The sequence below is a fragment of the Myxocyprinus asiaticus genome, chromosome 44, assembly GCF_019703515.2.
Source record: "Myxocyprinus asiaticus isolate MX2 ecotype Aquarium Trade chromosome 44, UBuf_Myxa_2, whole genome shotgun sequence".
NCBI classification, from domain to species: Eukaryota; Metazoa; Chordata; class Actinopteri; order Cypriniformes; family Catostomidae; genus Myxocyprinus; species Myxocyprinus asiaticus.
Window position 1 is genome coordinate 3657585 of NC_059387.1, and position 21968 is coordinate 3679552.

General features: G+C 40.3%; 1 protein-coding gene across 7 annotated transcripts in view; it reads right to left on the bottom strand.

Moving 5' to 3' along the window:
* LOC127434231 (rho GTPase-activating protein 21-like) overlaps positions 1-21968 on the bottom strand; it is a 196415-nt gene that overhangs the window by 56673 nt on the left and 117774 nt on the right. For all 7 annotated transcript variants that reach the window (XM_051686807.1, XM_051686808.1, XM_051686809.1 and 4 more), the window contains 2 exons: positions 20881-21063; positions 17833-17854 (listed from right to left, as the gene is read on the bottom strand). In XM_051686807.1, coding sequence (XP_051542767.1) covers positions 17833-17854; positions 20881-21063 — 205 coding nt within the window. The remainder of the gene's footprint in view (positions 1-17832; positions 17855-20880; positions 21064-21968) is intronic.

Below are 21968 nucleotides of genomic sequence, written 5' to 3' on the forward strand. Positions count from 1 at the left end.
AATGCCAATGTCAAGCGCCGCATTGAAAGGCGCTGCAGACATCTTGTTCCGCTTTTAGCGCTTGAACTGCCCACATAATAATACACCGAATTAGAGTTTTGGTGATAGTTAAGACTTAACATGCTTCTGTGGTAATTCAATTCCACTTTAAAAAGGCTGCAAAGTACTTGATTTCTACCACAAGTCCCATCTGGGTTTGTTTTGTACAATAAATAGTACTAAGAGTTCCTTTCACCATCACTTGATCACTGATACAGAATCGGTGTGTGTTTGATTGTGGCGTGTGCATCAGTGTAATAATGTCCCAGGACACATCGCAAAGGTTCCGCCCTATTCCAACCAGTGTTCAGAAGTCACACTGAGCTGAAAGAAATGTCAGAATCTACCGTCAAATTGTTAAATGCCTTAATCACGTTAAAGAAAAATTAACACATTAAACATTTTGAATGCACATGCGTAAACACATTTTTACAGCTCTAAAAAATGCATCTCTTAAATACAAAGGTCAAAACATCTCTTTACAGTTCAGAGACTCGACTCTGATCTGAATGTGTCCACATGAGCGGACTGCTCTGCATTCTGATTGGTTGTTTAAAGCAATGATGTTTCACAGTAGCTGGTGTGCCAAATTCACTGCTGTCCCTTGAGTGACTCTTTCAAACATGCTTTTCTTCAACACATCAATAGAGGGCAGAGGAGGGCACACTGAACACAGACACTGTGTGGGACAGGTTTGTCTAACCCCCCCACAGTCTGAAATCTATTTTGTTACTCTGTCTCTCTGTGTGTGTGTGTGTGTGTGTGTGTGTGTGTGTGTGTGGTTGGGCTTGTGAATAAGGAGCTATGCCCACACAACAAACAGCTTTTATTAGCCATGATTTGCTTCTCACAACTGACATAAAACTAAAATTGTCTCTGCCAAAGTGCAGATCATGTCCCAGTGTTCTCTTCTCCAGAGCTCTGTTGTCTTTTAGTGTGAGGTGTACAAATGACTGATGTTTCACAAGTGAAAGCAGCCTGAACCGCATTCACCCTCAAATCCAGCCAGTGTCAACACACAATCTGTGGTTTATTGTGGGAAATCCAGTCTTGTTCTGCTGTAGGCATTCTCCACCTGCACCGCACACTGCTCACCCAGCCAAGATGTGTTGATTGAGTGTCAGGCAGTTATAAGGGACATATGTCCTCTGGGATTTGTGGGGCAAATGAGTTCAACTCAAGATCAGGTAAAGTGTGAACTGGTTGAACTACTGGTCTGTTCTACTACTCAACCATATCTGGTCTCAGATTGCATGCCACTGGGCTGTTCACGAACTGCCTATGTATATTGCATTGTTAGGTTTTCAACATATGTGAGCTTGTGGTATCAGATCTTTGAAAGCAACATGATCATATGGGAAATCAACTGATTCTGAAAGTATATTCACCTTGAAAATTACTTATATTCGTGATCCCCCATCAGCAGGGCTGAACAGTGTGATGGTTTTGCTTGCATTTGAGTTAAACAATTATAATATGAGACAGCAAGTTTTAACCTATAAATAAGTGTGATAAGTGTCATTTCTGCTACGAGGAGCGTTGCAACAAAGAACACACAATGAGTCTCATGTATGCTTTGATATTGCCAAATCTCGTGCATTCAAACTTTAGCGAGTTGCCATGGATGCGTTGTCAAGGTCGAGGAAATGTGTCCTTCTGTGCCATGCGCTCAAGAGCCTGCACACAAAAATAGAGTTTCATAAACTGATGCGATCAATAAAAATGCAAGATATTATTCTGCCCTCAAAGTCTGTCAGCAACTAGCTGTTTGATTTCCAGAGGACGATCTTTAAACAGTGTTGTTTTTGGCGCCACTCTGTGGACATTTCTCATGGAAACTGTCCATATGCTCAACAACACTTCCAACTTCAGCCACTAGGGGCAGTGATTAGAATTTCTGTAAGCACAGTCCGATTTCAGCTTAAGAACTTCAACCTACTGTCACAGAATTCACAGTGATATCAGTCTGTTAAAATATATATAAATATATTTTTTTAGGTAGTTTGTAGCAAGTAAACAAGACATCCTTGAGCACAACTGTATTCTGCTAGAGACTATTAAGCAAAGACAGGTCACTTCAATTAAAATGAATGGGAGAAATTGGAATGCCCAACGGTCAACAGAAGTTTTGCCTTTCAGGTAAAATAGCCAATCACCTTTTAGATTCAGATATCGCCTGTCATTCATTTACATTTACATTTATGCATTTGGCAGACGCTTTTATCCAAAGTGACTTACAGTGCATTCAAGGTAAAAAAAAAATATCAGTTTGTGTGTTCCCTGGGAACTGACCCATGATCTTCCCGTTGCTAACGCTATGAGCTAAGGGAACACTCAACTCAGGAAAGCGCATGCACATTAGCAATACAAGCCGGGAAAATTTCATTTTTTAAGCGTAATCTGCAGTAAAGAAGCACAATTTATGATACCATTGTTGTCAGATTTTACTGCTGATTTAAAATATTTTCTTTGATTGCAATCTTGACCAACCTTTTTGGAGATTTCGGTCTTTCCTCTTGTTTACATAGAAAAATAGCTGACCAGGAGTGTTCCAAAGATGGCTGACAAGTGAACAGACTTGATAAAAAGACTTTGATTCTGTCTTGTTTTAAGAGTTATGTGAGATAAACTCACAGCTACATGTCACAAAGATTGAACTGTGGTTGGCAGGCCTGTCATGATAATTACGTTATTGACTTATCATACGATATATGGACATGACCTCGATGATTTTTGCTGACCTCAATATTGCACATCGTGTTTACATGCGTGTTTGTTTACATAAGAATGAATGTCACCAACATTTTAGCCAGTCGCGCTGCTTCTGTCTGCTCTTTTTTTAAATTTGGTAACACTTTACAAAAAGGTTCCATTTGATAACGATAGTTAACTACATCAGTGAACTAACAAAAAACACCACTTTTATATAATTTATTAATCTTGGTTAATGTTAATTCCAACATACAGTATATTAATACATTTTTAAACATTATAATAAAAAGTTGTACATGTTAACATTAGTTCAACACTATGAACTAACAATGAACAATTGTATTTTTTTTTAGTAACTAACATTAACTAAGATTGATAAATGCTGTACAATATTGTTCATTGTTAGTTCATGATAGCTAATGCATTATCCAATACTAATGAACCTTATTGTAAAGTGTTACCAAAAATTCTGTCATCATTATTCACCTTCATGTTGTTCCAAACCGGTCTGACTTTCTATCTTCTGTGGAACTCAAAAGAAGATGTTAGGGAGAATGTTAGTTTCAGTCTCAATTCACTTTTATTTTATGGAGAAAAAAAAAGATGCAGGGACAGTGAACAGTGACTGTGACTAACATTCTGCCAAAAAATCTAATTTTTTGTGTTCCTCAGAAGAGAGAAATTCATACAGGCTTGAGGGTGAGTAATGATTTACCGTCTTTCTGCACTGTGTTCTGCACTGTTTTCCGAGCTGGGAACAAAAACCGCAGTTGGAGATGGAGAGGGGCCTTCCCGACTTTATTTTTTTTTTTTTGACATTCCGATTCCAATGTCTGAATATTCTTAAGAATTAAAAGTTCATTGCTCTTTGAAAGGGTGTACTTGCATTATTATGCTATTATATTATCATTATATCAGTGGCATAAAATGGTATTAAAATGACAATAATATCTTTTATCACAATTATTTCTGGGACAATATATCGTCCAACAAAAGTAGTTATCGTGACAGGCCTAGTGGTTGGTCACTTTACAAGTCAACCATATGGTATCTTCCAGTGGGGGTTCTTGGCCAGAATAAGGTGCAATGTGGACCAGTCTACGTTGATACTATTTTGTATACTCAGTTCTCATTCTCTAATTCTGTTATCAGATTTACTCAACTTTGACCACTCCAATACAAGCTCTTTTCAACTCTGCTCTATAGTATTTTCCTCCAGCCTTCTTCACTCATCTCTTCTCAATCAAAATTTTCTCCTGTTTTTCCTCTCCTTCTAGCTTAGCATTATTTTGGCTGAAGTCTCTCCTGCACAGCTGGCCCTCCTGATGTTTTGTGTTGGATAATGTTGTTTGGCAGCAGCTGAGAGGACGCCCATTCTCTTTATTCCCCTGAACATTACACAGCAGGGCCAAATTCCTGCAAAACAGCCCCTGAATCTCTCTCTCACCTCACTCTCAGACTCTGAGAAGAGACAGAGGAAATAAATAAGGAACTAGATTTGGTATGCTTTAATCAATGTTTAAAATCAAGACATTTTTACCTAGCATTCCCAAAACCAGAAGCCCTCCAGCAAGACATCATATCCTGTCCACTGCAGAGTCCGAAATAATTTTGCATCCTAAGAGCCCAGATTGACCATGGCTTAACATTGTGATCTTCAACGTCATGTAATGTTTTGACCAACCTGAAAGCGAAATAATGCAAGAAGTGACAAAATCACAGCCATTCAGAACATATTAGATCTATATGGAGTGGGACTTTAAACAAATCAGATTTTGCTGGGGGAGGAGCGACCCAAGTCTACAACAGGGAAGAAATAAAAACCTAGCAACCAGCAAAATATCTTGTTTGATGCTTGTTGTGTGGCCTGCTAGGACAAAAAGTCATATTAACATGGAAGAGATTTATAACTTTTTTTTTTTTTTGCTTTGTGCATGGTTAGGATATGGTGTAAGATGTCTTTTACCAGTCTTTTAACTATTCTCTCTTATAACAATTTGCACCATATAACACTGGACCTTTTCATGTTTAATCAGGAGTAGGAACACAGGACAGCAACCGAGCCAACAACACATTGTGTTTGGGAATCCAGAGTTCTCTTATTTACGAGTGTTCTCCATATCTCCTGCATTCAGGCAGAAGTAGTGTAATAAAACTCCTGAGCCAATGGAGACACTAGAGTCCACATCTGGAGCGCTTCCAAACCGAGCTTGGCCTCTGCGCATAAGGTTGGGTTTTAATAGTCCTCCAAGAATCATGTTGAATTCTATTTGCTTGCGCTATTGCTCCATCCTGTCCACGTAGACGCCACCCAAAACATTGGCGAGAAAATAAAATAAAATATCTCTGACTTTTATTTTCACAGAAAAGGAAAGCAAATATTTGAACAGATGTTGAATTTTTTCTTTTACTGTGTCTTCATTTGTAGCAACATTTTAAAGCATAATAAGGAGAATTCACTATAGCGAATTCCGCCTGCTGATAGCATTGTTTATTAGCACATGCTATAAACAGGGTTGGGGAGTAACGAAATACATGTAACGGGAATACGTATTTAAAATACAAAATATAAGTAACTGTATTCCACTACAGTTACAATTTAAATCATTGGTAATTAGAATACAGTTACATTCAAAAAGTATTTTGATTACTGAAGAGATTACTTTGCATTTTATTGTCATTTGTTTCATTTAATATTTAGTTCTTTCAGATGAAAAACATTTATCCATATAAATGATGCGATCCAAAGTGCATTTGAACAGCGGTGAAACACTTTCTTATGATGTGTTACATTCATACGAGCAGACAGAGAAGTAAGTTTGAAGTAAGTTTGGAGCAGAAGAAATAGAAATAAACCTTGTGTAAATTGTCAGCTTTACGCTAATTTAAAATGCTATTTCTAGCCATTTTACATGTTACTAGACACGATCATATTTTTTTATCAAGAAAATTCACATTGGATCATAATACATTTTTTTCTAGTAAGACCTTTGATATTAGGGAAAAAATCGTATTCTTGATCATAATTTTTGTATTGTTTTCCTGTAAAAATATCTAAAAATCCTTAAAACAAGATCAATTTGATTTATCTTGTTTTAGAAACAACACTGCATAAGATATTTATGTTCCCTATCTGTCACTCACTCGACGTTGTGTCGATGTAGTGACACTAGGGGTCACTTTTGGGAGCCCAAAACACCTCTGCTTTTTGAAAAAAGGCCAATGGGAATTGACAAGTGGAATTTGCATGCCACTCCCCCGGACATACGGGTATAAAATTTGCTGGTATGCAACCACTCATGCAGATTTTCTCTTCAGAGCAGAGCGGTTGTGTTCAGCGAGCTGAGTTGCTCTGCCGATCCATAAACCTCGAAAAGCTGTTGGATTTACGGTGCATTGCAGCGGCTTCTCCCCCTCGTCGTTATCTCTCCGCTTCCGATGGCCACGATCGCGGTCTTACGTGCTTGGGCACAGTGTTCGTGGATGGGTCATGTTCTCACTGCGAGAGCGTGACCATGGCAACGATGCAGTCGTGGTTTTTGCTTCATTAGAGAGAAAGACCACCCCAGTGGCTCCCCGCCTTGGTCCTTCTACCTACGAGTTTGAGGCCATGTCGGTTAGCACTGAGGGCGATTTGGGGACCCCAATGGGAGCCACTCCACTGGGTAACTCCCCACGGACCTCCCATTCCCTAGTATGCTCGTTTGTCCCGCTGGGATGAGACCGCCGGCTCGTCTCAGGGTGAGTTCACGATCTCATTTCGGCGCTCACGAAGTGGATGAGCTCTCGATTGCAGCATCGGACAGCGGGCTGTTGAGTCTGATGCTGGAACCCTCCACCCCCCCTGAACCCTTGCAGCCTGACGGTTGGTTCCTGGGCCCAGAGCGCCGCTCACGGCCACGCCCCGCCCCAGTCCCTTTCTTCCTGGAGGTGCATGAGGAGCTCACAAGGTCATGGCGGGCACCTTTCTCTGCCTGGACCCGGAGAGCTCCTCCGCTCTCACTACCCTCGATGGTGGGGCTGCCAGGGGGTACTCGGCGATTCCCCAGGTGGATAAGGCGGTTGCGGTGCACCTGTGCCCGCAAAGCGCCGCCACCTGGCGGGGCTGCCTGAGACCCCCATCCAGCGACTGTAGGGTTATGTCGTCTCTGGTGACTGAGGCCTGCGGTGCCGCTGGACAGGCCGCCTCCGCCCTGCATGCCATGGCTCTCCTACAAGTGCACCAAGCCAAGGCGCTAAGAGAACTGCACAAGGGTAGTTCTGACCCAGGATTGATGCAGGAGCTGCGCTCGGTGACCTACCTCGCTCTCCGGGTGACGAAGGTCACGGCGCGGTCTCTCGGGCAGGCAAACTGTGTCTTCCTTGGGCAGAGGCTCCTCTGCCCCCGGTCACCATATTTGTAGAAACTCCTCCCCCCTTGGGTAGGACCTACCATGCGACTTCTCCACATGACATACTTCCAACAAGACTCGGTAAGACCATGTGACGTATTTCCACTCAAAATCCCCCCCCCCTTCTCTGGGCGGGGTGTGGTCTCCGCAGTGTCTTCCCCTTGGGAGTGACACCCCCCCGACGTAGACATTTATGGCCCCCAGTCGGTTAACAAATTCCACTCTTTTTGGGGAGAAAAAAGAGGGAAAAGAGGCCACGGCTGGGCTAGCCTGTCCCTATTTGTTGGGCAGTCGACTTGTTCCCGAAGGACCGTTCGACGCTCATAAGAGCGTTGGGGGAGGTTACGTGACGGCCTGGTGTACTGGCTACGAGGCACACAGCGGTCTGCCCATCTCGCACCGCCAGTCCACGTAACACAGTTCAGCTAGTTGTGACGTTTTGTATAGGGACCACTAGTGTCACTACATTGACACAACGTCGAGTAAGTGACAGATAGGGAATGTCCTGGTTACTTTCGTAACCTCCGTTCCCTGATGGAGGGAACGAGACATTGTGTCCCTCTTGCCACAACGCTGAACTACCCGCTGAAATGGCTGGGACCTTGTCTCGTCTCCTCAGCACAAAATCTGAATGAGTGGTTGCATACCAGCTCCTTTTATACCCGTATGTCTGGGGGAGTGGCATGCAAATTCCACTCACCAATTACCATTGGCCTTTTGCAAAAAGCAGAGGTGTTTGGGGCTCCCAAGAGTGACCCCTAGTGTCACTACATTGACACCATCCATCAGGGAATGGAGGTTACGAAAGTAACCAGGACGTTTTTCAGAGAATGTATTTTAAACGTGTATTTTGTCTTACTGTACTGGCAGAGTTTTTAGTCAAAACAAGTGAAAAAATCTACCAGTGCTAAAGAAGTAATCCAAAGTATTTAGAATATGTTACTTACCTTGAGTAATCTAACGGAATACATTACAAATTACATTTTACAGCATGTATTCTGTAATCTGCAGTGGAATACATTTCAAAAGTAACCCTCCCAACCCTGGCTATAAATAAGCAGACTGTGTTGTTTTAGCACCTGATTCACTGATGCCACAAACAGGCCAACAAAATTAGTGCTAATCTCATTTTGCACAGGCCCTAAGCACGAAAGTGCACGCAGTGCAATTTTCAGATCAAATATTTGTTTTCCTTTTCTGTGAAAATAAAAGTCAGAGATATTTCATTTTATTTTCTCGCCAATGTTTTGGGTGGCGTCTACGTGGACAGGATGGAGCAATAGCGCAAGCAAGAAGTTTTTACATATGTGGTTAAGAAAAAAATCCCCAAACTCTTCACCTGTCTACAGTTACTGCTGCCATCATCATTAGAAAATGTGCACAAATATCCCTTTTAAATAAACCTCCAAGTCTGCCAACTTTAAGTAGCGATAATCAGTGTTGTGCAGCAGTTAACTAAAAGTAGCGTGTATGCTACCAATTTAACTACAGTTTTCAGTAGAGTTACAGTAGTTTACCTATTTTCACAATAGTGTACCTTTTCCAGTAACGAGCTACATTTTCCAACGATTAGCGCTCTAGTGTCACAAAACGCTTTGTCACATTGTATTATGAAAGTAGCAGTGAAGCCAAGGAAGTAATCAAACACACTCAAAGGTTTCCCACACATCACTGTTTTATTTTTCCATTTAAGTGGTTACAGACAAATGAAATAGAAAAGTGAAATCAGTGACAACAACTTCTCCTCCATCTTTACTGCACTTGGCTCCATTATCTCACTGGAGACAGATAACGAGAGCTCTACCGTTTTCTCTCTATATGTGTGATATCACTCTGCATTTGCATAAAGTTAAACTGTTTTGAAAACAAATTTTTTTGTTTTTGCAGTAAAGTAAAATTAAGTTTATTTTGCTATTCCATTTGGTGGTGCAGATATGAAATACTTTAGCTTTAAATAGCTGCAATATAATTAGCTAATTTTCATAACTATCTTGTAGTGTAGCTAACTAAGAGTAGCTTGACTGTAGTTTAACTATTTTAGGTTATGAGTAACTTGCAGCTTGGGAATAGCATACAGCTACCTTGAAAGCATGCAGTTTCAAGGTAGCTTCACCAACACTGGCAATAATAGTGCCACATTAACGGTGTCATGCAAATTAGCTGCATTCTATAATGAGCCTTTTTTGCACAGGGGTGTTTGCTCAGAAAATAATAAAATGGGTCTTATTCGTAATACTCTTCTATTACAAATTCTGCATTCAGTGTTACAATTTCAAAAGAATGATGAAACGAATGACTTTGTTATGCTAATTTTTCATGAATGAGGCCCAATGACTTAAAAATATGCATATCAGTGCACACAGTATAGTACCTTGTTAAAGTTGGACTTCAGGTGGTAAGACGCAGGGTGTTTATCAAATTCACCCATTACACATCTAATGAGAGGGAGCAGAACGTGAGGGTGACTGAAAGAGATGATTATGCAGAAGACAACATACACACACATTCTGTCATTCTTTCAATCACATTTTATAGGCAGAAAGAGTCCTGATCTCATAAAGCTGTTTACACACAGCTCATACTGGAGGAAATCCAACCGCTCCACCCAGACTGCCGGCACGTGGAGAACAGATCTCCATTCTGGCTATATGTCACACAAATAAACAACCTCATAACTCAGAGGGTGACCGCAGCAAATATCTAGTGCTAAGCAACGACAAGAACCAAAGCAGAAAGAAAAAAGAAAACATGCTAGTTTCACTTTGGTGACAATGGTGTGTGGAAATCCAGAGGAAAATGTTTCTGCTCAGAGGATGCTCTTTGATCACTCATGAGACTTCATTGACCTCTCATTTACTTTAATAACTGTAAGTATCAACTTACACACTGCCTGGCCAAAACAAAAGTTGCAGTTTGGATTTAAATAAGCTGATACTTAAGAGCCTATGATTGGATCATTATTGCAGTGATTAATATGTTTCAGCTGGCAACAATTCCTAACTGATGCAGTGTGTAGCTTCTCATTTCTTAAACAACCATGTCGGAAGACGTATCCCATGGTCGTGGAAAAGATGTTACTGTGTTTCAGAAGGGGCAAATTATTGGCCAGCAAAGAAAAGAACTAAGGAGATTGCTGAAATCACTGGAATTAGGTTAAGAAATGTCCAGCACATTATTAAAACCTGAAAGGATAGTGGTGAACCGTCAGCTTTGTGGAAGAAATGTGGTTGGAAAAAAATCTTGAATGATTGTGATCGGAAATCACTAAAATGCTTGGTGAAGTCAAATCGTAAAAAATCGACAGTAGAACTCAGGGCATTTACAGTATTGGGACTAAACAGCTGTGTGGCCACAAGAAAGCCACTTGTTAGTGAGGCTAATCGGAAAAAAATGACTTAAATTAGGGAGCATAAAGAGTGTGGAGCAATGGAAAAAGTCATGTGGTCTAATGAGTCCAGATTTACCCTATTCCAAATCGATGGGCGCGTCAGGGTAAGAAGGGAAGCGCATGAAGCAATGAACCCGTCATGCATAGTGCCCACTGTACAAGACTCTGGAGGGAGTGTTATGATCTGGAGTTGCTTCAATTAGACAGGTCTAGGCACAGCAATGTTATGCGGCAATAAAATGAAGTCAGCTGACTAACTGAATGTACTGAATGACCAGGTTATCCCATCAATGGATTTTTTTCTTCTCTGACGGCATTCATCGGGCTCAAATTGTGAAAGAGTGGTTCAGGGAGCATGACAAATCATTTTCAAACATGAACTGGCTACCACAGAGTCCTGACCTTAACCCCATTGAAAGTCTTTGGGATGTGCTGGAGAAAACTTTACGGAGTGGTTCAACTCTCTCGTCATCAAATCAAGATCTCTGCAAAAAATTAATGCAACTCTGGATGGAAAATAAATGTTGTGACGTTGCATAAGGTTGTCGAAACAATGCCACGGTGAATGAGTGCCATAATCCAAGGTAAAGGCGGACTATGAAATATTACAGTATGCAAAAATCTTTTTGGCCAGGCACTGTATATTACAGACATATTTCAAAAACAACAAAAAAATCTAATAAAATACAAATACAAACTTGATTTTTACATTTTCTGAAGAAATCATGAGTGGTACTTGCCCATGAAAAACTCCCTTAAACTGCCATAATGCTCAGGTGTTCTGGGTCATTGTTTGGGTGTTGCTAGGTGGTTACTTCGGGTATTCTAAGTGGTTGCTAGGTGGTTGCTTAGTGACCAAGTCAGAGCCTTGGAATCTCATATCAGAGTCAGAGTCATATTGAAATCACAGACTTTTGATTGCAGTATATTGGCAAATCTGCACACAGTTTGAGACATTGCAGCCCTCTAAATAGCGAGTTAACCACTTGCATATGCGACCAAATTTCGTGCTATGCGACAAAAATATGAATTTTATTACCCACTGGTGAGAGCTTGAGTTCTGTAGAGGCAAAGAAGAACTTGAGCGGCGCTATCCTTTTACTGAACAAAAAGGCGTCGATTAGGAAGCTGGATTCAGCCTCGTATTTTACAGCGTGTTGTGTCTCGTGAGTGAGTGCCCTGAAGGAAATGTACCTTATTTGGCTGCAGTGGGTCTGGATCTGTCATGATCGTGCTGTCTCCATCACTAAAGTTGAGCCTTGAAATGTCACTGACATTGCATTTCACAACGTCAACTCTGATTTTGGTTAAACTGTTCCATGGACTGTACATTCTCAACATTCTCCATTTTAAACCATGGATACAGACCAGTTACGTGCCTGTTTGACTTCTGTTAGAAGGTAAAAGTGTTGCAAAACTCGAGACCTTGTAGATTTGAATTTGAGATCTTGTACAATAAATATTTCTACAAGCAAATCATACATTATACAAGTCAAAGTTTCCTTCAGCTTCTTTCCGTGCATTTTGTATCCAAAGACGAGATGTCTCTTCTAAAATCCTTTCTGTTATTTACAGTCAGTTGGTAATCAAAAAGATAAAAAGAAACATTATTTCAAATCATACTTTGCACGGATGAGGGGAAAACAACTGTGCAACTTCTCTCTCGTAAATGTGCGCTGTGCTCACTCTTAAAGAGACAGTACCAATTTACTTTACTTGTTATACATATCAATGTATACTCAATGTAAATTGCACAAGTGCAAATAAAAACATTCAACAAAATGTAGTAATGTAGTAAATGTAATAAATGTGTAAATACATGAATAAAGGCACAATTATACATTATGAAATATTTTAACTCCAGAAAACACTGAAAATATGAAAGAACTGAATTTAACAAATATAAATCTTTAACAAATCTATGCAAGGGTTTGGTAAAAATGTTTTTTTTTTTTTTTTTTTTTTTTGTATAGTAGTTTTGATGTAGCACTTAAATTATTATTTTATTTTCATTATTAAACATTATTAATTCTATTTTCATTAGTTTCCAACCTTGTGAATATTTTGTAAAAAATGTGTATGAAATTTCAAACAGTGACAGCTTGTATCATTATTAAAAAATGCAAATTCATGATATCATACACATTTTTAGAATATGAAATTTGTACATTTGTACACAACCTAAAATCTGATTAAAAGGATCAAAAACGAAATATGAAAATAAAATTTACAATCTTGCATACTATATTGTGTGAAATCATATATATGAAAAATATATATATTTAAGCAATATCACGGCCTCGTGCCTGCGGCCGAATCACAGCAGTGCTGATTTAGGGCCATATAGCACGATTGCGAGTGTGATATTGCTTGTATACAACAGTTCAATGAACAAGTGAATTTGTGCATGGAACTTCTTTCTTATGCCACGGATCAGAATCTGCCATTGCTAGTTCAAAACAAATGATGTGTCAAAGCCTCTCAAAAACATCACTTCAGAACTACTAGTATCATGGCTTGGGATGTTTCTAACATGTTATTGGAGAAACAAGGATGTATGTGTGTGTGAGAGAGAGAGAGAGAGAGATGGAGCATGTGTGATCACCTGTTGATGATGCTGTAGTCTGTTAGTCAGCTTTCTGAAGATAATGTCATTTTGGTGAAATTCATCCTTTTTTCTCTGTGGAAACATAGCCGCCCAAGTGGGGATATTCCTCCCTATTTCGCGGTAGGTGGTGCACAAGAGTCTTTCACTATAGAAACCGCAATCTCCTGCACAGTTTTGTCCTCCCCAATGTGGAAAGTCCGGTAAGAGGTAAGCTCTTACTGGAGTTTGTGTAACTAATCAGTCTGTTGTGTCTCTCAGCTGTGATGAGCCTTAATTCTGAAGTTGTTAGTTTAAAGCCATTTAAAGCTATTTCCTAGCTTTAGTAGTGTAGTAGTAATCCGAGCGATCATGGAGTGCTATTGAATATAAACACTGAGTGACGCTGACTCACTTCACGTCACCAACTGGCTCATATTACACACAAAAGTGGTCTTTTGCCTCCACCTGCTGGCTAAAATATGTAATGTCACAAAATTAAATGTAAAGAGACAGGTAGCTCTTACACTTTAGTTTAGAACGACATGAACACAAGCGGAGTGATACACACAGTGAAGCGTCCGAGTGCTGATGGTGTGAGACCATCAGTACTCATGGATTATTTCTTGTCCAATCAGATTTGAGGACCGGAACTAACTGTTGTGTGTGTGTGTGTGTGTGTGTGTGTGTGTATATATATACACTATATTGCCAAAAGTATTCGCTCACCCATCCAAATAATTGAATTCAGGCGTTCCAATCACTTCCATGGCCACAGGTGTATAAAATGAAGCACCTAGGCATGCAGACTGCTTCTACTAACATTTGTGAAAGAATGGGCCGCTCTCAGGAGCTCAGTGAATTCCAGCATGGTACTGTGATAGGATGCCACCTGTGCAACAAGTCCAGTCGTGAAATTTCCTCGCTACTAAATATTCCACAGTCAACTGTCAGTGGTATTATAACAAAGTGGAAGCAATTGGAAATGACAGCAACTCAGCCACGAAGTGGTAGGCCACGTAAAATGACAGAGCGGGGTCAGTGGATGCTGAGGCGCATAGTGCGCAGAGGTCACCAACTTTCTGCAGAGTCAATCGCTACAGACCTCCAAAGTTCATGTGGCCTTCAGATTAGCTCAAGAACAGTGCATAGAGAGCTTCATGGAATGGGTTTCCATGGCCGAGCAGCTGCATCCAAGCCATACATCACCAAGTGCAATGCAAAGCGTCGGATGCAGTGGTGTAAAGCACGCCACCACTGGACTCCAGAGCAGTGGAGACGCGTTCTCTGAAGTGACGAATCACGCTTCTCCATCTGGCAATCTGATGGACGAGTCTGGGTTTGGCGTTTGCCAGGAGAACGGTACTTGTCTGACTGCATTGTGCCAACTGTGAAGTTTGGTGGAGGGGGGATTATGGTGTGGGGTTGTTTTTCAGGAGCTGGGCTTGGCCCCTTAGTTCCAGTGAAAGGAACTCTGAATGCTTCAGCATACCAAGAGATTTTGGACAATTCCATGCTCCCAACTTTGTGGGAACAGTTTGGGGATGGCCCCTTCCTGTTCCAACATGACTGCGCACCAGTGCACAAAGCAAGGTCCATAAAGACATGGATGAGCGAGTTTGGTGTGGAAGAACTTGACTGGCCTGCACAGAGTCCTGACCTCAACCCGATAGAGCACCTTTGGGATGAATTAGAGCGAAGACTGTGAGCCAGGCCTTCTCGTCCAACATCAGTGTCTGACCTCACAAATGCGCTTCTGGAAGAATGGTCAAAAATTCCCATAAACACACTCCTAAACCTTGTGGAAAGCCTTCCCAGAAGAGTTGAAGCTGTTATAGCTGCAAAGGGTGGGCCGACGTCATATTAAACCCTATGGATTAAGAATGGGATGTCACTTAAGTTCATATGCGTCTAAAGGCAGACGAGCGAATACTTTTGGCAATATAGTGTATATATATATGTATATATATATATATATATATATATATATATATATATATATATATATATATATATATGAAGATACCCCCTTCTCAGTTTATTTATATCTCTTTTAGTTTTCAATTGCATTACGTTTACATGTTGTCAAAAGTCTAGCAAGTAAAAACAAAAATGTACTAGCCAATGGCGATTAATTCTCCAATGTGTCCATAAAGGGTTGGGTTTTTTCAAAACCTTAACCCCAAGTATTAAATTCAATCCTTAACTCTACAGAGGTGTGCTATTGCTTCCCATGCGACCAGACTTTTCACCTTGCGGATGACAAAACGATTGAAAGATCCTATTGACTTACATTGAAGGGTGGAACCCGAGCCATATTTAAAGGCCAGAATATCATAGGGACTTGGAGGTAGGCTCTTTTCACTTGAACCAGTAAGCAACCGCCTAGTAACCACTCAGAGTACTGCCCATTAGTTGAGTAATACAAGCTGCCAAATGAAGGTAACATACGGGCAGCATTTCCTTAACAATACAATAAATCTGTATGTGTGTGTGTGTTTGTGTGTGTGTAAGAGAGTCAGGTTACACCCCCTTCAAAGGACTTTCTAGAATGCACCATATATTTGCTTATCAAGCAAACAGGTCTGTGGATGATGCAATCAACATGGGATTGCATCATATCCTGCAACATCTGGACAGACCAGGGACATATGCAAGGATCCTTTTTGTGGACTTCAGTTCAGCTTTCAACACCATCATCCCAGCTATACTCCAGAATAAATTACACCAACTCTCTGTTCCCATGTCTATCTGTCAGTGGATTACCAGCTTTCTGACAGACAGGCAACAGCTAGTGAGACAGGGGAAATTCACTTCCAGCACCTGTACAATCAGCACTGGTGCCCCCCAGGGATGTGTGCTCTCCCCACTACTCTTCTCCCTCTACACCAATGACTGCATTGCCAAGGACCCCTCTGTCAAGCTCTTGAAGTTTGCAGACGACACCACTGTCATCGGCCTCATCCGAGATGACGATGAGTCTGCATACAAAAGGGAGGTTGAACAGCTGGCTGTCTGGTGCAGTCAAAACAACCTTGAGCTGAACACGCTCAAAACGGTGGAGATGATTGTGGACTTTAGGAGGAACACCCCATCATTGACCCCCCTCACCATTCTAAACAGCACTGTGGCAGCAGTGGAGTCATTCAGGTTCCTGGGCACTACCATCTCACAGGATCTGAAGTGGGACACCCACATTGACTCCATTGTGAAAAAGGCCCAGCAGAGGTTGAACTTCCTCAGCTGGCGAAGGTGCTGCTGATACAGTTCTACTCAGCAGTCATTGAGTCTGTCCTCTGCACTTCTATAACTGTCTGATTTGGTTCAGCTACGAAATCAGACATCAGAAGACTACAAAGGACAGTTTGGACTGCTGAGAGGATTATTGGTTGCCCCCCCCCCCCCCCCACACACATCCAGAGTGAGGAAAAAGGCTGGAAAAATCACTCTGGACCCCACTCACCCTGCCCATTACCTTTTTGAACTGTTGCCTTCTGGCCGACGCTTCAGAGCTCTGAGCACCAGAACCGTCAGGCACAGGAACAGTTTTTTTCCCTCAGGCTATCCATCTCATGAACAGTTAAATTGCCCCATTGAGCAATAGCTATGTGCAATACACAGTTTAGTCTTTTTTTTATTTATCCAACACATCCAGCCTCTTCTGCCATTTCATTCCTCTGGAAAAAAACAAAAACAAAAAAACAAACAAACAAAAAAAAACAAAAAAACATTTGTACTGTACATAACAGATTTGTATTAGATTGCACTACGTATGTGTGTATGTATGTATGTGTATAATTCGTTTAATTGTTTATTATAATCTATGTCTTGCTGCTATTTTTGTATTGTTTTTGTATTGTTGCACACTGGAAGCTCCTGTCACCAAGACAAATTCCTTGTATGTGTAAGCATACTTGGCAATAAAGCTCATTCTGATTCTGATTCTGATTCTGATATAGGGACAGTTAAGAGAAATTTCTGCTGCTCAGTTTCCAGTTGAAAAACCTCTTTACCAAGTCTGACACAGAAAGGGTCATTGATTAACTACAGCCACCCTATAGAAAATCCCTACACATGCAACAGTCAAAAAAGACATTTGTTAGGAGACATCAATATGTGTTTAGTTCAGCAAGTGAAGACCTCATGATCACAATAAATGCTTCTGTTATCTCAGGCACCTGAATCTCAGGATACCCTCAGATAAGAGATCTTTCAATGCTTAATACAGACACCTGCTTTTCCACAGTCAGGATGTTCCTCTGCAGTAATTTAACACCAACTCTAAGCTTATCAAATGCCAGAGAGCACGCTACACAGCCAGCTGGGAGATTTCCTGCCCTGGCCGCAAGCATCAAAGATTTCCAACTATTCAGATGGTATAAGGTCAAATACAAATCACTGAATATTACACCTCGCTCAGAAGTTCTTGGCAGACACTGCAGATAGAGGCCTGAAAAGGTCATAACTTCCTACACATTATTATTCTGAAGCATGTACCTAGATATCTTCTAGAATACATGGAAACATTCCATCAAGAGAAACACTGATTATCTTTTGTAACTCCACCGCTGGCTATGTTCTTATATAGACAGGAAGCTTTGTTCACTATGAATGAGTCTGTGATCAGTGCAGCCAGTCAAATCCTCAGTTGTGTTCACTGTCTCGAATAAAAAAGCCTTAAACAAACACAATGTGGATCACAGACTGGTAGAACTCACCTCTGCCGCTATTGTCTTCATCCTGAAAGAGAGAGAAGATGAAAGAGTGTTATATCTCTGCCATTTCAAAAACTTCATCCAATCAAGAGGCCTGTGGGACCAGAACTACATCCATTTGAAATGTAATCCCAGTGGTTGGGATTACATACACAGAGAGAGAAACATCAGAGACGAAGCAGAAATATGAGTAGAAAGGTATTAGGAAGAACTAGCGCTTTTCTTTAAGTCTCAGATCTTTCATTTCCTCTGAGCACTTGTTAAACTGCATAAGGGGTGCTGAAGTCATCTGATTTTAGTAATATATCTACTTATCTTGGTGCAAAAGTAAAATAATGGCAATGCCACCTTTCTAAGGTTATTATTCGAACTGTAATTTTGCTCCAAAATCATAGTCGAAAAACATCATTTTGACCTCCCTCTACAAAATAATGGACTATACTCAGTAAATAATGATCCACAGCATTGACTATTTTGGATTTCATCTTCATTTATGTTTATGTTTCAACAGTAGAAAAAAATAATCACAAATAAAATTTTGAGTCGGGACCCTCTGGTTGAGTTGACACGAAATGGCCTTATGGATGTGGAAATGCCTTGCGGAAAAGCAGTTTCATATAAGGACTGAGTTTTCACATAATCCGGATGAATTACAGTGAAAGGCTAATCCTAATCACCTTAATCTAACCCATTTCTGTTAGTTACATCAGTTATTTTTGTTTAATTCCCTAAAGTGACTTTGGTATATGAGCATCCATATTCATGTTTGTGTCCATGTTTTTGGCAGTCTCAGGGATTAGAGTGAATCACGTGTTTGCTAACAGTAACTAAGCTGTAAGGAAGCATTATGTGAAAGCGATGAGAATGATCCTGCCAGGTTGTCCATTTTCAGCAGTTATCTCCAAAGACTTCATAACTGCCAGCTGATTATGGTGGGCTTTAATCAACTTTAGTCAGTGACCACTGGCTTATGCCACTCAGACAGGAAGGAGGGTTAGTTTGCGTGCAGTCGTACCCAAAGGTTTTATCATCACAATAAAGTCTGGTCCACTAGCTTATTCTGGCCAAGAACTGCCCACTTAAACTAGAACCAGTCTCTAACACAATTGTTTTATGCTTAAACCCTACTACATTTAATTAGATTTCTCTGACAACAATGCAGGGCAGACTGGGGCTAGTTGTCACACTTTTTTGTCCAGTGAATATTTCTAAGGTAGCTTTTTTTTTTTTTTTTATCAGTTTTTGTCTGCAAGTCTTGGCTAAAAAAAAGCTTTTGAACATTTCCACCGTTATTGCCCGGGTAAAAATATACAGTTCACTGAACACACACACTGACGTTTTGTGACAACTTGCCCCAATAGCAAGGTAAGTTGCCACAGTGGAACTTGCCACTAAACCCATGGCATAGGTTTCATGTGAACACATACCCCTGTCACCTCCCAAAACAAAACAAAATCTACGTTCATCTTTAAATCTACACCTGCATTTTATAAACATGCTTTTCAGCAAGAATATAAAAGCAAAACAATGACACAAAACAATTCATGAAACAACAAAAATGGATAAGTTAAAATACCAAAAATACAAAACATTTGGTCCCATTTTATATTAGGCATCTTTAACCACTATGTACTTACGCATTTGCTACAATGTACTTATATTGTAAATACGTGTTGTTGCAATGTACTTACATTTAAAGTACCTGCATTTAAATTGCAGTTACACTGTTAACCTTATGCTTAACCCTAACCATAAACCCAACCCTAACACATAACTGGGTAGCTCAGTGAGTATTGATGCTGACTACCACCCTTGGAGTTGCGAGTTCGAATCCAGGGTGTGCTGAGTGACTCCAGCCAGGTCTCCTAAGCAAACAAATTGGCCCAGTTTCTAGGAAGGGTAGAGTCACATGGGGTAACCTCCTCGTGGTCGTGATTAGTGGTTCTCGCTCTCAATGGGGCATGTGGTAAGTTGTGCGTGGATCGCTGAGAATAGCATGAGCCTCCACATGCTGTGAGTCTCCGCGGTGTCATGCACAATGAGCCACGTGATAAGTTGTGCGGACTGACGGGCAACTGAGACTTGTCCTCCGCCACCCGGACTGAGGTGAGTAATCGTGCCACCACGAGGACCTACTAAGTAGTGGGAATTGGGCATTCCAAATTGGGAGAAAAAGGAATAAAAATAAAAACAAACTCTAACCCCTTACCCTAACTATACCCCTACTCCTAAACATACCCATACCTCAATCTCAGTAGCAGCAAAAGTGAACCTTGAGAGAATTTTGCACAACAACATGTAGTTACACAGTAAAGACATTGTATTGTATGTTTATTAATGTTAGTACAGTATTTAAAGACACCTAATATAAAGTGTGACCAAAAATGTTTTTTGTCAACCATTATTGTAATTGATTGTATCAATTCATGACATTTAAAACACGTGACAACATGACCCAACCTGACTTTCATGAAAAATACCTTTGTCCCATGAACACAATTTAACCTTTCAAGAGAACTCTGCCATCATAATACACTGTTTGTTTATATAAAAATGATGACTGTGAAAATTTACTTTGGAGGGTATAATTAATTATTTATTTATTTTTTCTAATTTAAGAGTTTTGAACTCGGTGTTTGAAACCAACACACAAAACATCAGCTAAAATAAATGTACATTTGTGCAAGTGGACTTTTGACTCCAAATGTTATCGTTACTGAGATGTACCCCGGGTCTCCCCATCTTGTGATTTTGTAAAATGTATCTAAAGTAATTGCATCTTGTTTTAAGGCCATTTATAAATCTTTTACTGGAAAACAAGACAGAAATACAGAGTAAGAACAGTTTTTGCAGGATAGATGTTTTCTTAGAGAAAGCTCTTGAATTATCCTATTACTCTATGGGGAAGAGCATTTTTCCATGTTTGCACTTAGCTTTAAGTGCATCTTTGCAAGAGTGGCAGAAAAATGCAAAGCACCAAACTTCTGCTGAAGACAGCTGAATTAAACCAATTACACAAACTTCACTTAGTGTGTGTGAATGAATACTGACCTTAAGAGAGCACTGTACTGCAGACTCCGGCGGGTAAACGATGAAGTGGCGAAGTGTGAAGCCGAAGCCGTGCGAGGTGCGCCGCAGGTGCAGTGTTTTAGGCCCCGGCCATGAGAAAGGCTCCTCTTCAGTGGCCGGAGACAGAGCCGATGCCTCACTGCGCTCACAACCATCCTTCTTGGCCTGCAAGAGAGAAGAAAATGTACCTATTAGTCATTGAGCAGATGTTTTTATCCAAAGCAACTAACAGCACACTTATCAAAGAGACAGTCCTTCCTGGAGCAACCTGAAGTTGAGGACACCATTGGTAATTCATGGATTTCTCCTTGCAGTGTTTGAGCTCTTCTCTTACCAACCCTGGTCTTTTACCAATAGACTACAGTTTAGGTAACCTTGCAGATATCTTGAGGCTCACTGAGAGGAGAAATATGAAGTGTTGTGTATAACTCTGACATTTCATAAAAACAGTGAGAGAGTATACTGTAAACAGCAAAAAAAAAAAAAAAACAGGGTCACATGATTGGGAAATGACACAAGCCAGATTTAAAAAAATATTCCAGGTTCAATACAAGTTAAGCTCAATCGACAGCATTTGAGGCATAATGTTGATTACCACAAATTTATTTCGACTCGTCCCTACTTTTCTTTAAAAAAAGCAAAAATCGAGGTTACAGTGAGGCATTTATAATGGAAGTGAATGGGACCAATTCTTGGAGAGTTTGGAGGGAAATGTGAAGCTTATACATTTATAAAAGCATTAACATTCATTCTTCTGTTAAAACTCGGATATTATTTGAGCTGTAAAGTGTTTATATTTTTTTCTATTTTTGCTTTTTTTGAAGAAAAGGAGGGACAAGTCAAATAAAAATAATAATAAAAAATAATAATAATTAAAAAAAAAGAACTTATTACCGCACAAAGCTTTCTCTGTTTCCAATGCAGGAGCATAAACATTTTGACTTTGACTTGTGTATTTGATTTTGAGAGGCATTTAGCGATGCACAAAATAAATGGAATAAATAATTAAGATTATTAATAATTAATAAATAATTTATAATTACAGCATTCCATAGGTCTTTTCCCAGTGT